Consider the following 20,394-nt stretch of genomic DNA (forward strand, 5'->3'; position numbering starts at 1 on the left):
AAGCCAGTTATGCTTCCAAAATCCAACTTCAGAAAAGAAAAAGAAAAATAGAAAAAAGTTGAAAAGAAATGATAATTGGTATAACCTTTCTGCACCGACTTTGGTAACATAAAACATTAAGAAGCCGTCCATTCATCAAAAGCCAAGAATATGAACAAGAAATTTTGCAAGGTGGGGCCCTCTTGGCTCTTGGCTCTTGCTCTAATCGAGTTCACCTCATACTCATAATCATACTTTCCACTTTCCAGTTACGTATTCGTACTACTACGTAGTTCTTATAATTAAGTATTTAAAAGACAAGTTTTAGACCAACATTCTATTCTTACATTTGTTTAATTTCCAGATGTAGATCTGCAGACGAGGGAATAAACACAGTTTAGTAACGATGAATGGTTAGAGTACACACGAAAAGGCAAATGGACAATTTTTTCCGAACATACTTTAGTATATTGGACTATTGTTTTGGGACAGAGGGAGTGATGCCCTTATCAGACCATCAGATTTAGAAACGGCGTAGTAAATTCAGCATTCAAGGTTACATTTTGCAAAAGGGTCAAACAAACGTTCACCCATCCCAAAAACACAGATTTCACGTTCAAAAGAGTGATATTTGCACCCTTCAAAGTTCAAACACAGCCTAAACATGTTCTAATATCCTTGTACAGTACGATCTAAGAGGAGCATGTGGTTACATGAGATCGGAACTTCTCCAACTCCGCCAGGACATCATCTTCTGGTCGGTAAAGCAAATCAATAATGCGCCACATCTGCAACATATACAAGAAAAAAAAAATATAGGACAGAAACTAATCAGTCAGTAAAAGTTGCATGGCAACTAAGAATCATAAAAATGAGAAACTTGGTCTTGCAAAAAGCAAATTGCACTTCTGAATTTCTGATTAGGTAGACGTGGTAATTTCTGTGAAATTAGACATAGTAAACGACTCAGTGAATGCTTGCAAAATATTCTACATGCAAAAGCACACACAAAAGGCACGGGAGTGTGGAAATAACTAGCAAAACAAACTCTCCTTTAACAAACACACAATGGGTTTGTGTAGAAAAGGACAAAATTAAGGCATACAGTACATGCATGATGCACCTGCTTGATACACTAGAGTATATAATAAGCATGGGAAACCTAATTTAAGCTGAGAATGAGGTTGCTAATTAAACAACAATCTTGCAAATACTCAAAAGTCAAAAGTGAGTTTAAGTAAAAGAAATCCATTCTAGACCAGAGTGGCATCAGAACAAGCAATAAAAATATCAATACCTGCAACGTTCCTCCTCCAGCAGAGCTTGAGCAATCGTCTGAAACACTGACAATAGTCCACGGATCAATTGAATTCCAGTGGAAGTCGACCACTTTGTCCCTATTCCAAAAATAGAAAGGTTAGGAACCTAAAACTAGACAAATCAAACAAAGGTATTCAAATGCAAAGAAGTCAGTATGTAAGTCACACCATACCTGTGTCCTGCATGCTTGAAAAATAAACCTGCTGGACAATCCGACATTTTGTTTCCACTCTCTGGTTGCATTTCACCAACCTAAGTATTATCAAAAGAATAAATGATTAGCAGTCAGCCGAATAAAAGGGATGAACATGCAACTATGCAAGTACATTAGTAGACCTATGGCAGCAAATTGTTGGCAAAGGTAAGGAGTTGCTATTTCGCTACACAGTCATTTGATGCTAAAAATACATAAGATTAACGGGGGTTTTCTAGGAAAAATATAGAACAACAAACGTGAAAACCAGAAAGTCTCATCAAATTGGTAGACATGGAGTTTGCTTCTTGCATCAACTACTTTCAGCCGGTTCAGGCATTTTTTATCCAACATAAATTTTTTTTAGGGATTTTCAATAAAGTTTGACAAATTTTCTCAGAAGAGGTTAAATAGTTGCTATAAGATATTTGTTGGAATACAGAAGTCCAGAACGTTTGAGATGTACATGATTCTGGTAACCTGTAACAAATTTTCTTTTGAAAATAACCTCCACCAGAGTCCTCCACATTAAAGGAATATCTTCTAGTGCATAATGTCAGAATATGTAATAAAAAAAACACGCCTTTGTATTCACAGAGCTTGTGTACAACCCTTGTGAAGAGAGGAAAGAACTTCACCGCACTAAAGGATAGTGTATCCATACCTTTTCATAATCCCATATGTTCAGCAGGCCATCCTCAGCAGCGCTGCCAAAAACTGATCTATTATGCGGGGACCACTGTATCAAAAAATCGTTAATAATCTATAAGTACAAAAATCTTCTAGGATTCATAAGATGATCAAAACTTTGCAAGCTAAATCAACAAAAATATGCTGACCTGTACACAAAGGACAGGATCGCTGTGGCCCTGAAATTTATGGACAGGTGATCCAACTCCATCCTTAGTGAGATTTCTCCGATCAAACATGTGAACTGAATTATCAGCTGATCTGAATGCACACGGAGTTTCTGTAGATTAGAACCAAATATTAAAATACCAAATTGAAAAATAACAAAAAGCACGTACCCAGTCAAAATGAAGTTTTCATCATGAGGGTTCCAATCAACACAATGCAGATCAGTATCATGGGCCTTTTCAACCTGGTGGGACATAACATTTCGTCAAAAAGATGCCTAAGCCGGCTCAGCAAGCATAATGGAATTTCAAATATTGATATATAACTACTTGAAATATCACATATTTGAATGTGAAAGGCATTTACAACAGCAAAAGTTGGAAACTGTTACAAAACCAACCATCTACAGAAACAAATGTCGGAATGTCATCTGTTATCAATAAGTTACCAAGTTAACAGATGGTTAGTATACAGTATGATTCAACTCAACATAAGTAGGATTGCTGCAATATACGGACAAGCATAGTGTCACGGTCCGAATATTTTGACACCGGATCCGTGCGGCGCACTCTTGCCTATTGACGGCAAGGATGCAAACCTTGTGCGGAATGAGTGTCTTGTGACTCGTAGGGGCACGAGCAAACATCTGATTCTGAATGGGTGCTCTTGCCAATTGGCGGCAATTGGCAAGAGCGAGGGGCGAGGGTCCGAGCGGGGCGCTTGTGTGCGCACAACAGGCACAAGCGGGACCGGCGACGAGAATTTATCTGATTGCGAGACTTTGTGGGATTTGGGATGCTTTAGAGCAAGTGGCGGCACAATATCTATAAAGGCCTACAACAAAACACAAGCAATAAAGCGATGGCAAGAATGGTGAGAACTAGGAATTCATTTATGCATACCCCTCAATCCCTCATAGAGGTTTATTTTGAATTAGCTACAAACTACCGGTGAACACTAGATTGCCGGATTGACAATAACAAATTAGTTCTATCTAGAGTCTAGAAAACTATTAAAATGATCCTAGAAAGCAATAGATAAGCAAAATACAAGTAAAGGAGGGTTGAATTCTAACATCCTCCCCCACTTAAGTTGTCGATGAGCTCGTCGACTTAAAAGAATTACAATAGATAAAAGAAAAAGCTCATATCTTAAATTATGCGGTCTTTTTTGCGCCGTTGGTTGATGGTGGTGGCCGATGTCTTCTTGAATCTTCCTATCTCTTGGTAGTTTGGTTTGCTTCTGTTGGAGTCTTGGTGATTGTTTCTTTTTGGGTCTGGTGCTTCTTGTGAATCCAAGTCTTCCTTGATTCTGGCTTCTTGCTCGGTGCAGCTTGGCTCGAGCTTGCATCTTGATTCTTGTATCTGTTGCGAGGGGGTATCTAAGATGTCACCTTTTTATGTGGCTTCATCACTCACGTTGGTGCTTCTGGGATGTTGTCTTCTTCTGGGGCTTCATTACTGACATTGCCGACAGGTGTCGGTCGGTCTTCTTCCTGTCCCGGGGACACCATCCTCATGGCGCCCATCTTGTACTACCTCCGTTCTGCAATAGATGTATCGTTTCTCATTTGGGCACTATTCATCAACTAACCTTGTCAATCATTCTTTCACATTATATAAGAATAAACGTAGTCAAGTAAGATATTGTTAAATTCATTTTAAAACGAGGATTCCAAATATCAAGTTTTTATAATTTTTACTTACACGCAATTAGATATATTAATGTTCAAAGAAGCGTATTTGAATACGTGAAAAAAGAAATGATACAAGTATTGAGAAACAAAGGTAGTAGATGGCACCCATTCTCTGAGGCTGCAAATCTTCCTCTTCTTCGGACTCACCTGCTTTATTTTGGGTTTCTTTGACGGTCATGGCCGACAACCTCTTTGGAGGTTGTCAATCTCCCTTTGTGTTTGCAGTCCCACCATTTGTGTGGACCTCGACATAGCAAGCAATTTCCCGAGGGCGTGCCGACTTTGGATTCTCTTGTTCATTGGGATGACGACTACCATGAATTCTGAGAGTCGCTTCCCGCACTTCTTGGCTTGAATCCCCCGATAGAGTTGGACGACACCTTCGAGCCACCTGTTGCGCTCTTAGGCGAGTTTGGAGTCGGGCCCTCCAGACTTGTAGCGGTCCCCCCCTAGTTTCTTCTTCTGAGCGATGGCCCCTCCCAGCGGAGTAGCCCATTAGTCGCTCTGCAACAGTCATAGCGGACGAAAGGGTGACAACTTTCGCCCTCAATACTTCTAAGTTGCGCTCATTCTTGTAGCTCGTGAACAAAGTTGATCAACCGATCCTTTTCTTTCATGTCTCGGATGTCCAACATGCAAGCCGAATATTCTTTCACATAGTAGCGTATGGAGCCCTTGTGGCGGATCTCTTGTAGATTCATTCTTGCAACAAACTCGGTGTTCTCGGGATAGAAATGATCTTTTAGTTCCTTCTTAAACTCTTGCCAGGTGTCTATCTTGATCTTCCCGGCTTCAATTTCAGTGTGTTTTCTGCGCCACCATAGCTTTGCATCATCTGACAAGTGCATGGTCGCAGTATCCACCTTTAGGTTGTCACTCAACTAACAGATTCTGAAATACTGCTCCATGTCGAAAAGGAAGTTATCAACTTCCTTCAAGTCTCTAGCGTCGATGTAGTCTCAAGGCTTTGGAGTTTGATCTTCATTGCACGAGCTCAGTCCTTGCAGCGCGCATCAGGATCGCGCACTTGTCTTGTGCATCTTCAGCTTGCTTCTGAACAAAGCTAAGTTGTTCGTGAAGCCTGAAGCGCAAAGCTAAGTTGTTCGTGAAGCGCTTCTTTCTCTTGCATAAGCTCATCGACCGCATTCTCGAGTCTTTCTATTTCTTTGGCTTGGCCAATCACAACTTCCTCGAGTCGGGTCCAGCTCTCTGACTTGGCTAGAGCCTTCTAGCCAGGCTAGTCTTTCTTCTAGTGATTCCCTTTTAGTTTGCTTCCTCGGGTCTCTTGATACCTAGGTTTGGACCTTGGCTCTGATAACAATTGTCACGGTCCGAATGTGTTGACACCGGATTCGTGCGACGCACTCTTGCCTATTGGCGGCAAGGATGCAAGCCTTGTGCGGAATGAGTGTCTTGCGACTCGTAAGGGCACGAGTTAGCGTCTGATTTTGAATGGGCGCTCTTGCCTACCGGCGTCAAGAGTGAGGGGCGAGGGTCGACCGGGGCGCTTGTGTGCAAACAACAGGCACAAGCGAGACCGGCGGCAAGAATTTATCTGATTACGGGACTTTGTGGGATTTGGGATGCTTTAGAGCAAGTGGCGGCACAATATCTATAAAGGCCTACAACAAAATACAAGCAATGGCAACAATTGGTGAGAACTAGGAATTCATTTATTCATTTATTTTGAATTATCTACAAACTACCTTTGAACACTGAACACCGGATTGACAGTAACATAATAATTCTATCTAGAGCCTAGGAAACTATTAGAAAGATCATAGAAAGCATTAGATAAGCAAAATACAAGTAAAGGAAGGTTGGATTCTAACACATAGGCTTGAGGGAGTTCTGTTCCAAAATAGCTTCCCAAATCTACCAAATATATAAAAGGTAGAGTCCAAAACCATAGTTGATTGCAAAAACAAGAAAATTTCTTCTATCAAGATTGGCCATATCTCATATGGCATTTAAACAAAAAAGCAAGTAAGAAGATCTTCCATCACTAAAACCACAAATTAGAAACTCAGTTTGATTTAGAATGTGCATAACTCTGCAGAATTTGCTTAGTGTACAAGTAACATGATGAAATTCAGAAAAATTCCTCCTCCCCCCTTCATTTTCTTCTTTATTCTTTCTTTTTTCTTGCATCGAGAATTGGGGAGAAAGCATTCTGGAACAGAACTATGGAAGGGAATAAAACAATGTAAAAATATTTAGACAACTATAGAGGCAATGTCTAATAAAACTTGGAGAGAAGAAAAAGTGGAGTTCAAGAAACTAAGGTGGCCTCTATAGTTGTATGACAAAACTTCTACCACTAACTTTCATAACCCTGTCCCTCTCTCCCTTCCCCTTTCAGATTTTAGTGCCATGTACAATTTAATGGAAACATAGTTCCATGCCATCTTATGTCTTCCACTTTTCAAATTAGTATCAAGGAAGAGGGGGACCACCCATTTGAGAGTTTTCCATTAAATTCCTTTTTACTAAGAAGAAAGAAAAAAGGAGACACATCAACACTGCAAGTCTGCAAACTATTTATAATGTAACTTCAAGCATTCCCAATAAAAGTTCATAAACTATTGAACTGTGCAGTGAAAATAGCACTAGTTGCATACATTAACATATTACAAACACCATTTCTACTTGTTCCTAAGCTTTTCACTAAAAAAAGAATCATAATCTCGAAAATGCCACCAAGCACAGAGATGTTACCTTAGTGACTGGAGTCAATCCAGTTCTTGAATCCCACAGTATTAGGCAGGAATCATCACCCACGCTGCAAAACTGCTGCGCACTTCCACACACATAGAGAACGTGTAAATATAAACGAATAGAATAACCTAATGTGTGAATATGAATGAATGAATGAACTAACCTAATGTTTAAAACACACAAACACGCTTAAAGTGCTACACAATCACTAGCCCCTTTTGTTTTGTTAGAGGCAACTATATTATTTGACTCAATTACTAATGTCAGACACAACACAAGTGCAAGTCCAAATGTCAGGCACTTAAATATGGTATTTTAATGAATATTTTGCATGTTTTTTAAAATGAAGTCTCAACAGTCAAGGGTCCATAGACCATACCTATGTCCGGTTCTCTAGTATTACTTGAGGTTATATACAACCCAATTATCATAAGATACTCCGTAGCATAGATGTGATAACTGTAACTTCCTTTGGTCCAAATATTTCAGAGAAATCATAAGTTGAGACAAACAAAACAGTGATTATGCAAGCTACCTCGTGGGGCAAAATTGTACATCCTCAACAGTATCGTCATGTCCCTTGTAGATGCCACGTGCTTCAACTGAAGGACTAGCTGTATTTCCATTATTTCCATCACCAGACTTAGATGCCGATTTGATATTGCTGCCAGAAGAAGTGGACTTTGCGGCCCCTGGTTCTGTAGCCAATGTTGAGATATGATCATTTATACTCCACAAAACCACTAATTTATCCTTCCCTGCATGGTAAAACTTTGCTAGTGAATAGGGGGAGAAAGTAATACTATATCTAATATGGATTTAGTTGTTGCATTGCTAGTTGAAAACTTGAAACTACACTATTATGGTAACAATATTTCCGGACAAAGGGAGTACAAAATTGTACTAAAAAGGAACACATGGTACAAACAGCAAATCATACAACAGGAAAAATTAATGAAACCGCCTTAGCTACAGAATGTTAACGTAAATTGCTTCAGAAACATGCCTCTCCAAAAGTCATTGTGAAATGAGGAGACATGAACCCTAAGGTCAGCCAATAGACCATACAGACCCTCATTGGACAGATCACTTAAATAATTACTGTACCTAGATCCACGTTTTAGCAGATCAAGCACGGCAAATACAACAAACAACCAGTACGAAGTCAAATAACTGCTTCTGCGGCTACAAAGGAGAGTAAGATACATGCAAACACAGATAATTTCTAAGAAACGGGATATGAAAACACTTAATTTTTAATACAGGAATGTCTCAGAGAAATATGACCCAAATTCCCCACCACTGAGTGGCTAGATGGTTTGTTAGATTTAGATGGTCAGCATAACCCACATTCCCGACCGCTGAGTGGCTCTGGTTTGTTAGATTTAGATGGTCAGCATAGCCTTGTTTCTACATTTCTTGAGCACCTAACAAGAATATATAGGGATATCAAATTTAAATTTGGAAACCTGATCACAAATTTAAAATAGAGAACACGGACTTACTCCCAATCAAAAGGAAATCTAACCTTCTAACTAAACAGAAGTAGGTGGAGAATATATCTCTTCTTATGTTATATTCAACATTTCGACTATAATAGGAGTGTGTCATTCCCTTTCCACTCTCTTATAAATAAAAGCCTACAAAATAAGACACTTCTACAACATAATCAACTTCTAGTTGAGCAACTTCCCATGGTAGATATCAATTAATTATGCAAAGATCCAAAGATATAAAAAATATTGACCAGTTTATAACCATTCTCTTATGTAGACCATCATTTCACTATGGCTCCACTTATTCGACTTATTTTGTCTGAACTTATTTTATCTAAAAAGAACTTATTTTTCTGAGCTTATATTATCAGAACTTATCTGAACTTAACTGAACTTATTTTGTCTGAAATAAGTCGAAATTAGTCGAACAGAACAGAGCCTATGTCTCTCCATAAAGCTATACTTTTCCAAAAATCCTTGTCGATCGCCTAAGCCTCACCGGCAGTAGTTCAAAATCCCAAGCTGATGGTAAGATAATCTCTTTGGCCAAAAAAACATATCGGCAAATTTTAGTTATGGAAAAAGAAGCCTCGTAAGAAGGGAAATTAATTTACTCAACAAGTTCATTACTTCATTGTGAGGGATTTACGCAAAAGAAAGAAAACATAAGTATAATGTCCTCATAATTGCAGGGTAAATGTATTATCAACGGCAAAGCATGATATTCTTTAAAACACTAGGTTAAAGTGTTCAACACTTAAACCAACAATGAATAGTAGTAAAAATGACAAAAACATTAATGAGATCACTAAAGTAGTTCTTTAACACAATACGAGTCACACCTCCAGAAAGCACCAGCGGTTCACAAGAGCACATTGCAAGAGCAAATTCAGCATTTTCCTGGTGTCCAGTCAATATCTGCGTGATAAGGGATCAGCTAACTATTTAAAGTTTTAAATTAAAAAAAACAATTTAAAATTTGAATCTAATATTGCTTTATCAAGAAAAAAAATTTATTTATAATTGTCAAACAGTTTCAGAACCATATGAATGGCAGCAATAGAGGTTTTCATACACAGGTGGCAGGACAACAAAAAGGTTTAAGAGAAGGTAGACTTTGGATGAAGCATACCAGATCTGGACGAGAGCTATGAGCTCCTAGAACTGCATGACGAGTAGGTTGATTTTCCACATCCCAAATTAAAACCTGAAGAGATTCAATAAGTTAAAGCATGTAATACTTTCAACTTACTTTACCAAGGGATAGTATCATGATTCATGAATATGTTGTTGAAAATAGCATGTGAGTTTCCATGCCCATGTTATGAATATTCATATTTACTTAAATAGATAACTCACGTCAGGGCTATCAGTGTGTGTTGCCACTATGTTACTGTTCTGCGGGAGTTCTCTGATCCTGTTCACCTGAACAAAAGAAAATGCAATAGATGTAGCAACGATAGAGAAAATTGTACAAGGCCAACAACAAAGCAGCCAAAGATAATGCAAAACACTTACAGTACCACATTTATTATAATGCTAATCATAATCATGTTGTCCCCAGGGGAAAGAAGGTATGATTAGTAATGTTTCCTAATCTATCTAGCTCCTAGGAGAGCTGCAGATGCCTCATTAATAAGAATGAAAGGAGCACCTAAACCAAACTTAACCCAAGAATCGTCAGAAGTACTGCTTAAACTTAGCGAGACCGCCTCTTTCTGCAAAGACTAGATTAAGATTAAACCTCAAAGGGGTGGAGGATTATGGGTTGGTTCTTGATGGGGAGGTAGATCAGCTTGTACTGGAGTTACTCTCACTCTTCGTAGTCTCTACAGATTGCAACTTATCACAATGTATTCTTACATGTTGTAGTTAGAAGGGTGTTCCATTTTATTTCTCAAAGCTGCACCAGCTTCAATACAAACTCAATAGCAACCATACTATGAGCTAGAAATAAAACAATAGTCTGCATGTCCCTGGAACATGGTCAAGTCAATGCAGAAACAGAATACTAAATTAGATATGATTTATAAAGACGACTCCAGTTTCAAATCTACATACATCATAAAATCAGAGCACTCTGTATCCATCAATACCAGATAACACAACACTATACCAAACTAGCTTGAAAATGCTCAACAAAGCAAGGCCACTGCACGATAAATTTGACCCCTTGGCAAGGAAAACAGTAAGTGTACCTCCCCTGGATGTATGAGGGTTTTGAACTTCTTAACAAATGGAGAGCGAGCCTCTTCATTAAACTGAAATAACAAGATCACAAAAGAAAATGAAGTTTAAATGCAAGCCTTCGTGTTGTAACAATTAGTAGAAGATAGTATACTAACAAATGAGCTAGCATGCACGGATTATATTACCTGAGATATATGCTCTGCAGCAGCAACCCTAGGCTTAACAACTTCAACATTTGCAATAACAAGTGTATTTGGAACACTCCCATCAGTCTAAAGTTAAAGATGAGGAACATTCTTTAGTAAGAATTATGAGAATGCATCACATGTACTTGGAATTATGTAACAATATTAAACAAACAGACAAATACTGAGTATGTGATAACCTGTTCAGAGAGATAAAGACGCTGCCGATGCTTGTAAGTGGCTTCCTCAATAAGTGGACCCCATCTACAACATTACAGCATACAAGTATACAACCATCATACTAATGGTAGATTAACTCTCTTTAAAAACTTTAATCACAAAAAAATAATAAAATCATGAACATAGCTATGAACCCTGTGTTTGGAGACCAACTGAATGTGGAAGTACGGAGTATGAAGAAAAGTAAACTAGAATCATGTGTAGAAAAGTTAAATTAGAGAAATCTAAGGAATATAGGGTATTACTTAGCTTAAAAATTGACTTTCTTAGTTTTCCAATGTTTTTCCAGCACTTTAGCAGGGAGTCAGGGATAAGGATAACTATGGAAATAAAAAAAGGTAGAATAAAACCCAGAGGTTACTCATACATCCTCGATTTAACTTATACATAATTTTCCTTTTCAACAACCAAACATTAAAAAACTGGAGATTCATGTTTATACACTTTTACAAGTTTTCCTCATATAAGCTTGATTCCAAACACACTGGGAAACAAATTATATGGGCCTAAGATTCGAAACGATTCCACAAAAAACCCATCACCAGCAAATACTCCCTGCGACCCTTTTTTATTCCCCCATATTTCACTTTGGGGTGTCCCATTAGTTTGCCTTATACCTCTTCTTTTGGCATGTTTTCCCACTTTCTCTCTCCTCATGTGCCCAATTTTATCAACTCATGTGCAAATTTTTTACATAAAATTAAACCGAGTATGAGGCAATTTTAAGGGACAGAGGGAGTATTGGCATCATGTGTTTTCCCACAAATTCTTACATACACCCGAGAGTACCTTCTTCCTGGTACTCCCGCGCGTCTAAATCATATCCTTTGCGCTTTATGTGGAAAAAAATACTACCTCCGTCCCTTAATACTCGCACCGCTTTCCTTTTCGAGCCGTCCCTTAATACTTGCACCGCTTCTATAAATGGAAATTTATACCAATATTATATTATTTCTACACTTACTTACTAACCCCACTTACACCCCTATTCCCTACAAAAAATCATTTAAAAATTCACATACCCACTCACCACTCCCCACCTCTTACACATTTCCCATTAACTATATTAAAAAAATACCCCACTATCAACTAACACTCATTAAATTAATAAGTCAATTCAAATGTCTTAAACTCCGCACCGGTCAAACCGGTGCGAGTATTAAGGGACGGAGGGAGTAACATTAGTTTTGTAAAAAATAACATGAAAGAGAAAATAGCATATATTTATAGAAAAATAACATAAGTCTATATGAAAATAACATAGGTTTAAAAGTGCTTATCGCTAACTTTTAAGAAACTTATATAAATATATTTCATAAAATTTATAGCAAAAATGAATTAATGGAATAAAATGTGATTTTGCGAATAATAATTTTAGTGGTGGTTGTATACTACTCTTTTCCTATGTTTTTGTGTTACATGTTCTTTTGTTTATTAATGTTTTTTTTAATAAAGTAACATAGGAGTTAAATAAAATAACATTGCATAAGTAAAAAACAACACGTGTACTAATAAAAAAATATGAATATAATAAAAACTAACATTATTTGAATGGAAATAATAACTTGTTAAGCAATTTCATTATATAAAAAAAAGGTATTTTTTTAATTGATTTAACATATTAAATGTCAATGACCATAAATCAATTAACGTGTTTCTTAAATATACGATAAAGCAACATAATATAACATTTTTAAAAGAAATATGCTAATGACAAGAAGTAACATGCTTATGAAAATTAATAACATGTTAAAATAAACAAATAACACAATGATACTAGCGAAGAAATGTATTAATATGACATCATAAGTTTACATTATATTTCCCTCGTGGCTCATTTGCACCAGAAGAAGAAAAAAAAAAAAAAAAAAAAAAAAAAAAAAAAAAAAAAGTTTACATTATGGACCTAAAAGTATGTAACAATTTGCTTCCCTTGTTACTTGAGAAAATCTTCAAATTGCTTCACCTTTTGATGGAGATTGAAGAAATGTAAATGGGGAGGAGAGAGAAAGCTCACAAATCTCCCAAAAATGGCGGTTTGTGATAGTTGTGGAGTGAGAAAGTGGAGAGGAGAGAGAAAGTGTCGAAAGGGAAATGAAGCATTTTCTTGATTTTTCTTCATTTTTCCGTCTATTTATAAGTTATAATTTTGACAGTTATGTTATGTTATTTTTTTCATTTCGTATGTTGTTTTTTTTTATTTCGTATCTTACTTTAATTTCTATGTCATTTCGGTCGTTTCATATGTTACCCAACGTTATTTGGTCGCGGGCATTTTGTTTTGTTTTCGCTGCGTTTTACCCCGAGAGTACCAATTGGATAATACTCTCGGATGTATAGTTCAGTAATTGGTGTTTTCCTACCTCACCCCCAACATCAACTCCCCTGGCCCTTAAGTAGCTTTCTTTTAAGACTTCGTATGGTTTGGTGAAATAAATTTCATCGAAAAATGGTTCAATTTCAACTTCTTTTCCTTTGTTTGTTTCATAACAAGAAAAGTTATAGAGAAAAGGAAAATAGGAGTGGAAGGGTGAGAATTTATGGTGGGAGAAGAAAAGGGAGGTAAGGAGGGAAGAAAACAGATTTCCCATCCTTTCAAAAGGAAAATGTTTTTCACCTCCAAAGAGTTAGTTACAACTTACAAATCAAACAAAGGAAATTGGGAAAAACATTTTACACCCATCAAACACTCACTGGGGGATTTTGCATATCAAACAACCGCCGCCATGAAAACAACCCAGTATAACGCATGCGGTCATGCCCTAGACAGTGACAATGAAACTTTGCTTACCTCCAACTAGCTTGAGCTTATTGTAATATCAGAGGATGCCAAGATATATAACAATGTAGATCTTGGTAATGTGCATGCCAAAAATATAACCCATCCTCACAATTCACAAGGTTCATTTGGGAGACAAAAACAACCACACTGTATGCCACTCTCACATCAAACTATCCAATCAATCCCTTTTTCCAAATAATACATTACAATTAAGGATGGATGGTAAATCTTAAAACAAGTGCATAAATTGCCATGAACTAACACATGTAACCTGGAAAATTAAACGCACGCCATGATCAATAACATGCATTTTCTTGAAATTACACCCAAACTCTTAAGATGAAAAACCCCAAATTCGCATAGAAATCACCATTACATACATTTTCTTGAAATTACACCCAAATTTCACTCCAAATCTATCCAAAAATAGAAACCCCCAAGCATTCAATAAAACCCAGAAAACCCCAACTCACATTTCACTGAAATTCAACAAAGAAGAAGAAAATGCAGAAAAAGGAGATAGAAAGACGTATACCGACAAGAAAGAGCAGGCCAAACAAGATTGTGGTTAGCAAGCCAATCGTAAAGAATGGGTACCAGAGATTTCCACTGAGTGTACTTCTCGTCCACCGTTAACTCGCCTGCCTTCCCACCCTTTCCTCCTTTACCTTTCTCCGTCATCTTCTCTCTCTTTCTCTCTCCTGCGAGGTTTACTGTGCTTTTTGGTTTCCCGCTAATTCAGCACACCCTATATCGTCGTCTTCGTCTGTGAATGCAACTCTGCTTATGGTGGTGAGTTCAGAAGTAAGTGCACCCTGCTAGAGTGCTACTGTGTTAAGAAGCCCGTGTTTTTAGGATTGTTTTGGGGGCTTAGCCGCTTGGTTCATGTGGCACTAACTGGGACGGCCCTCAATATTGCTCACTAACTGGGACGGCCCTCAATATTGCTCACTAACTGGGACGGCCTTCAATATTGCTCTACTCGCGACTTTTGCGATTCGGGCACACGTGTCGTGTTTGTGTTTTAGGTAGTGGTTTTGTTTCGATTTTTACTTTAAACATATCAAAAATTTAAAAGAAATATAATACTCTATATTATTTTAATTGAAGCGGTTCGGTCTTCGAGCGAGAACCATGCCCCTCAGCAAAAACTTCCTCTAGCTTCTCAACCTCCCCGTCGGAGGCATCCTCCTCAGCTGCTCTGTGGGTCGAGCCCTCAGCAATCTTCCTCCTCGTGTCGTCGAGAAGAATACTAAATGATCAAAGGATACAAAATCAAAATTCAAAATCAATCTGGGAGCTATCCTATTCTAGCCCACTCAGTTCTAATGCCTCATCATCCCCAACAAAAAGGTGATTCATGTACAAGACTGACTAGCAAAGTCAATTCAATCTAGATTATCATAAGTCTACTCAGAGCACTTCTAATATCTCCAGCGGTGAAACAAACTCGACTAGCCCAAGTTCGCCTCAAGATCAGGGATCCTGTCTGTAGACACCGAATTTGTGTCTCCCCTAGAGTCTAATGACGATACCGCCAATATATTTGGGTGGTAAATTTCTAAGTGCAAGCTACCAATTTCAAATGACATAATTCAATTCAATTCCAAACTTCGTTCAAAATTCAAGTACAAATCCCAAAGAAAACACAATTCCAATACAAACACATTCTAATTCAGAAAATCCAACTCCAATTCATAACTCAAATCCAAACAAATTCAATCCCCAAGTTCAATTTCTATTCCGAACTTCCAATTCAAAGATACAAACCTTTGGCCCAAATCCTAACCTCGGCTTCCAATTCAAGCCCATACACATTTCCAAAATACAATTTAAAAATCCAAGTTCAATATCAAGAAATGGATGCCACCATCATTCTCCATGGCACTTTTCCACTCAAAATCATATAAGGAAAGTCAAATTCGGGCGCCTGTCCCAAAACCGAGCATTCCGGGCTCCGACCCGTAAAACCGAGCGAAACCCGTACAAATCAGCAATCTCAAGAAGCTTCCTCAAAAATATCTCTTTCAAAAAATAAAATATCCATGCCTTCGCCTCCAAGAAAAAGGACCGAGAAGGTACAAAGAGCATCTTTTGCAAACCGCCAAAACGCACAAAAGGACAAAAGCAGCGCGTTGGTCTGTACCAGTTGTTATGTGCCACCTGGCAACTGGCGCCTGGCGACAAGGCCAGCGCCTGCCGCTGACTTTCTCTATTCCCATCAGGTTTTCCTATAAATACCCCTATTTTTCACGAACAAACGGAGCAAGAATCATTCAATTTCGAGCAACGAAGCTCTGCCTATTTCGAAACTCTCTAAAATTCAATCTTCAAATCCTTCAATATTCAAGTTTCAAATCTTTCAATATTCAATTAAAATATCTAAAATTTACTCTCATACAAACACTCTTCAAATACAAGTTCAATGTTCTAATGTCCTAAGCAATATGGGAGTCCAAGCTTGGAAATCAATCAACACCAGAATCTAGGTAAATTTCCGAGGACTCTTCAAATCTAATTTTCTACCTTTCTTATTTCAAGTTTAATAATCCTATGATGTTCTTGTGATGTTCATACTCACTTGAAGTAGGAATTGTTTAAAAAGGTGTAATCTTTGAGGGGATTTCATACTTGAAACCTCCCCCCCCCCCCCCCCCCCCCCCCCTCAAATGATGTTTTAAACTCCCTTTACAAGTTTCAAGTTTCAATCTTTATACTTTGTTTCCAAAAAAAATATGAATAGTAAGTTGAGGTTTTCATTCTTGAAAGTGTTCCTTACAACAATCATCATTCAAATCTTCAAACTTTAACTTTATGCAAGTTCAAGGTTGTTTGGAAAAGTGCAAACCCTTTTCCAAACAGAACATATGAACATATAAATTTCTATGTTCAATATACAAGTTCTACATTCAATATTCAATGATGTTTAAATGAGATCAACTTCTCTTTAAACTAGAATCAATTTCAAGTCATGGAGCATATTAAAGGTGAGGCCTTTTAACATGGAAAGGTCTAATCTTTAAGAACCAAGCCTCCTAATTTCAATATTCAAGTTCTATATTCAAGTTTAAGTTCAATATTCAAGTTCTATTTCAATATGCAATATACAAAATCGATAAAACTTTTTAATGAGCAACTCATTTTAAAGTGAGATTATTTTTACCCGATTAGATTTGATGGGGAGCCAAATTAAATCACTTTTGAGCAAGTGCTCCTCAATCGGATTTTCAATATTCAAGTCATTCAATTTCTATTATACAAGTTCAACGCTTTATTGCTTATTTATTGCTTTATTGCTTATTTCAATTCCGCGCCTTTAATTATTGCATCTTTCAATTTCGCACTTACTATTTATGCGACTTTACTTGCCTAGTCCTTCTAGGCAATGTGGTTTTCACCTAGTCCCTTTTCTAGGTGGTGATGTATATTTACTAATTTCGCACTTTAAATTTCTATTGTGATGATGCTTTACTTGTTTTTATTGCTTTCATCACGTAACATGCTAAATCAACAAAATACAAGTTCTAATCACGCTTAACAAAGATAATTTTTGAAAAATTCGGTCTAGGTTCCTTAAATTTGACTTAAATCAAAGTGATCACCATACAAACTTAGCAAATTCGATGTTCTAATCAAGCATGCTCACCCGCCTAATTTTAGTGTCATGTTAGGATTATACTCCGAAAATGATGCTTGAATTGTATGAACCAATTGCGAATTCCACTCAAATAAGTGCCTCGCTCCCTTACCCGAGTTTCTAAACGGTTTCAAATTCCAAATGCCTTATCCCGAGTCATACTACGATCTTTCCAAACCGGAACCTTAAACTTGTTTGGTGGCCACTCCATCAATGTTCAAAATTCCGAAAGCCGTAGGGGTATTTTACGCACTTTCCTATATTTTGAGCTTTTATTTTCTATGTTCAAAATTCAATTACATCACTTGCGTGAACCTAGAATTTGGCTCCCCTTTTAGGGGTGGGATTGAGAAGATCAAGTCAAATCTAGTTGATCACACACTTGACAAATTAGACAAGTTAGAGACCTTGGTAGATCTTAAACAAGATTCATCAAGCTCTCATAACTTACATACCAAATTCAATGTACAAACTATACGAAATACGAAAATACCACTAGAAGAATAAAAACCCCTACAACTTGGAGACTCCACTAAGGAGTCCTAAACTTACGTTTTGAGCAGTAAACATGTTTCGAGCAAACTGCCACTGACTGGCTGAAGCACTTGGGGCAGTCAGCAGCGTCTGGCGCTGCTGCCTTGCGTCTGGCGCAGTAGCTGGCAGTGGCAGCCTTCCCAAATCACGTTTCAATGTTCAAAATGGGAGTTTGGTTCAAATTTTGAGCGTTGAAAGAGCCATTCCCAAACTTTGAGAACGAGTGCCGAAACGGTAAAATTCGCAAATTTTGGTTCAATACAATTGTCTTTTAGGCATTGCATGCATGCTTTTCGAAGAATCAAAATCAATTTTTCTACCCTTGCCCCACAAGAATGTGTTCTACATTCGGGTTAACCATGGGGGCAAAGACTGGATCACTCTCCATACGGCTCCCTGCTAAAGTGTTTGATCATTTCCGAGTCTACCAAAACTTGACATTTGTCATAATGCTCCCAGCATTTGGCATGAAGACCGTTCTCTAACATACGTCTCCCTTGGTGGAGGCGCCTTGTTACCAGGTCTGCCTCTTAGTCAAGTACCCTTTGACACCCTAAACCGACCAATTGCGTCATACAAAAACTTATAGCCGACTCTAGTTTGAGAACTTTGCATGTCACAATCATGTTCATGCTAGTATGACAACGTGTTTATATGCATTGTGTGTGGGAGTCTTTGCACGCGTGAATGGCTAACCCCGAGTTCTAGCTTTGCCAAAAAAACCATAGCCTCCAAACTAGGAAAACTAAACCTCCTAGGAGCACCATTCAACCTCATGCATCAAAATCGCCGATTTAGGATAGTAATTAGGAGTGCCACTCCGTTTATTCCAAAACCCAAAAACATGCCCCACGCAAAAATACCAAAGTCCAAATCCATGGCGTCATAATGCCGGAATTTCTAGTCCAATTTCCAAATACCAAATTCAAAACTCCAAGCATAATGCCGGATTTTCTAGTCCAAATTCCAAATACCAAATTCAAAAGTCCAAATCCATGGCGTCATAATGCCGGATTTTCTAGTCCATATACCAAATTCAAGTGTCCAAATCCGTGGCGTCATAATGGCGAATTTTCTAGTCCATATACCAAATTCAAGTGTCCAAATCCATGGCGTCATAATTGAAGGAAATAATGACATTGGTCCAAGTTTGCACTAAATGCATTTAATGCTAAATCTAATAAATGCGGTTTAGTATTTATTAACAAGTTAATAATTCAGTGAGATCAAGTGATCTGAATGTCTGGCTAGAGGCCGCTTCAGTTCAAGTGGAATTAATAATATTAATCCACAATTTACTCTTAACTGAACCCGTAGCGTCACACAAATAGTACGTAAACAAATCATGTAATACCTCGTATTTTTCTGAATTTTTAAATATATTTTAATGTATTTATAAAGTATTTTTACGAATTTTAGAATTTAAATTGCATTTAAGTGTGGTTTTTAATTAAATAAAATATTTATTATTTTTATTTAATTCCGAAATAAAATTAAATGAATTTAATATTTTATTATTTAAGTCGGGAATTTATTGGGTCGTATTTCAAAAATATTTAAATTCAATTCCGAGCTCAATCCAATTCAGTTGGTGAACCCAACAAAGCTTTTAGTATTTAATTCTAACTTAAACCCAATTGCAAAGCCCAATGCAAAACCCTAACCTGAGCCCACTAGGAACTAGAAACCTATAAATAAGACCCCTCTCATTAATGATCCCCTCACAATTTCACAACCCTCTCTCTCCTCTTTGTTCTCTCTCCTTCGTCCGGCTCTCCTATTGCTCGCCCCTCACCCACACACGAGCAGCCTTGCTCATCGTTGTTGCTGTGTGCCCGTGCCTTCGAGTACCGCACCCCACCTCTCGCTCTCTTCGTGCACACAGCTGCCCCGCAGCCCCGCACACTCTCCCTCACTCTCTCTTTTTCTCTCGCCTCTCGCGCACTCCCTTCGTCCCTCTCGTCGCACAACAGCACATCCTGCGTGCTGTTGCTATCGTGGGAGCAAGTCCCGCAAAGAACCGAAAATACAATCGAACTCACCATAAGGACCATCGGGCACGGCAATGGTAGATGAAATGACCTCCAAATCAAGGAGGCGTGAGGCAAACAACCTCAAAGAGAAAACAAAATTAGTATACAAAGGCCAATTTGGCCAAAACCACGGGTTACCTCCCGAGAAGCGCTTCTTTTACGGCATTAGCTTGACGACCTTTACCTTTAGTAAGTACCCAGAAAATGATCACAATAGTTTGTCAAATGCATTGGAAAACATATCCAAGAACATCAAGTAGGCAAGAGTCAAGTGAGAAGCATGCGCAAAGTTAAATGCAACTCTATGCCTATGGGGGGTGGGGTGCCAAAAAGAAGAAAAATCAAAAGAAAAAAATGAGAAAATAAGAAGAATTAAAATCAAAACTACAAACTAAAGGAATAACATAAGAAATACTCCCTTCTTCTTGCTCCTTTGGGGTAGGAGAATCATTAGGATCAATAGAGGAAAAAGAATCCTCAAGCGGTGGGAGTTGGGGTAAATAGGGAAAAGAGATGGGAAATGAAGGATAAAT

At 37.8% G+C, this 20,394-nt stretch overlaps 1 protein-coding gene across 1 annotated transcript; it reads right to left on the minus strand.

The window, feature by feature from the left end:
- Positions 1-407: 407 nt before the first annotated feature.
- Positions 408-14,589, minus strand: LOC110785856 (WD-40 repeat-containing protein MSI4). The gene is made up of 15 exons (XM_021990371.2): positions 14,193-14,589; positions 10,836-10,899; positions 10,636-10,722; positions 10,459-10,521; positions 9,620-9,685; positions 9,393-9,467; positions 9,103-9,178; positions 7,300-7,522; positions 6,765-6,846; positions 2,521-2,594; positions 2,332-2,443; positions 2,157-2,231; positions 1,472-1,551; positions 1,277-1,376; positions 408-767 (listed from the first exon to the last, which is right to left on the minus strand). Exons 1-15 carry the CDS (start codon positions 14,336-14,338, stop codon positions 672-674), a joined length of 1,419 nt encoding a protein of 472 aa, XP_021846063.1. The 5' UTR covers positions 14,339-14,589; the 3' UTR covers positions 408-671.
- Positions 14,590-20,394: the final 5,805 nt, after the last annotated feature.

The sequence above is a fragment of the Spinacia oleracea genome, chromosome 6 (genome assembly GCF_020520425.1).
Source record: "Spinacia oleracea cultivar Varoflay chromosome 6, BTI_SOV_V1, whole genome shotgun sequence".
Classification (NCBI taxonomy): Eukaryota; Viridiplantae; Streptophyta; class Magnoliopsida; order Caryophyllales; family Amaranthaceae; genus Spinacia; species Spinacia oleracea.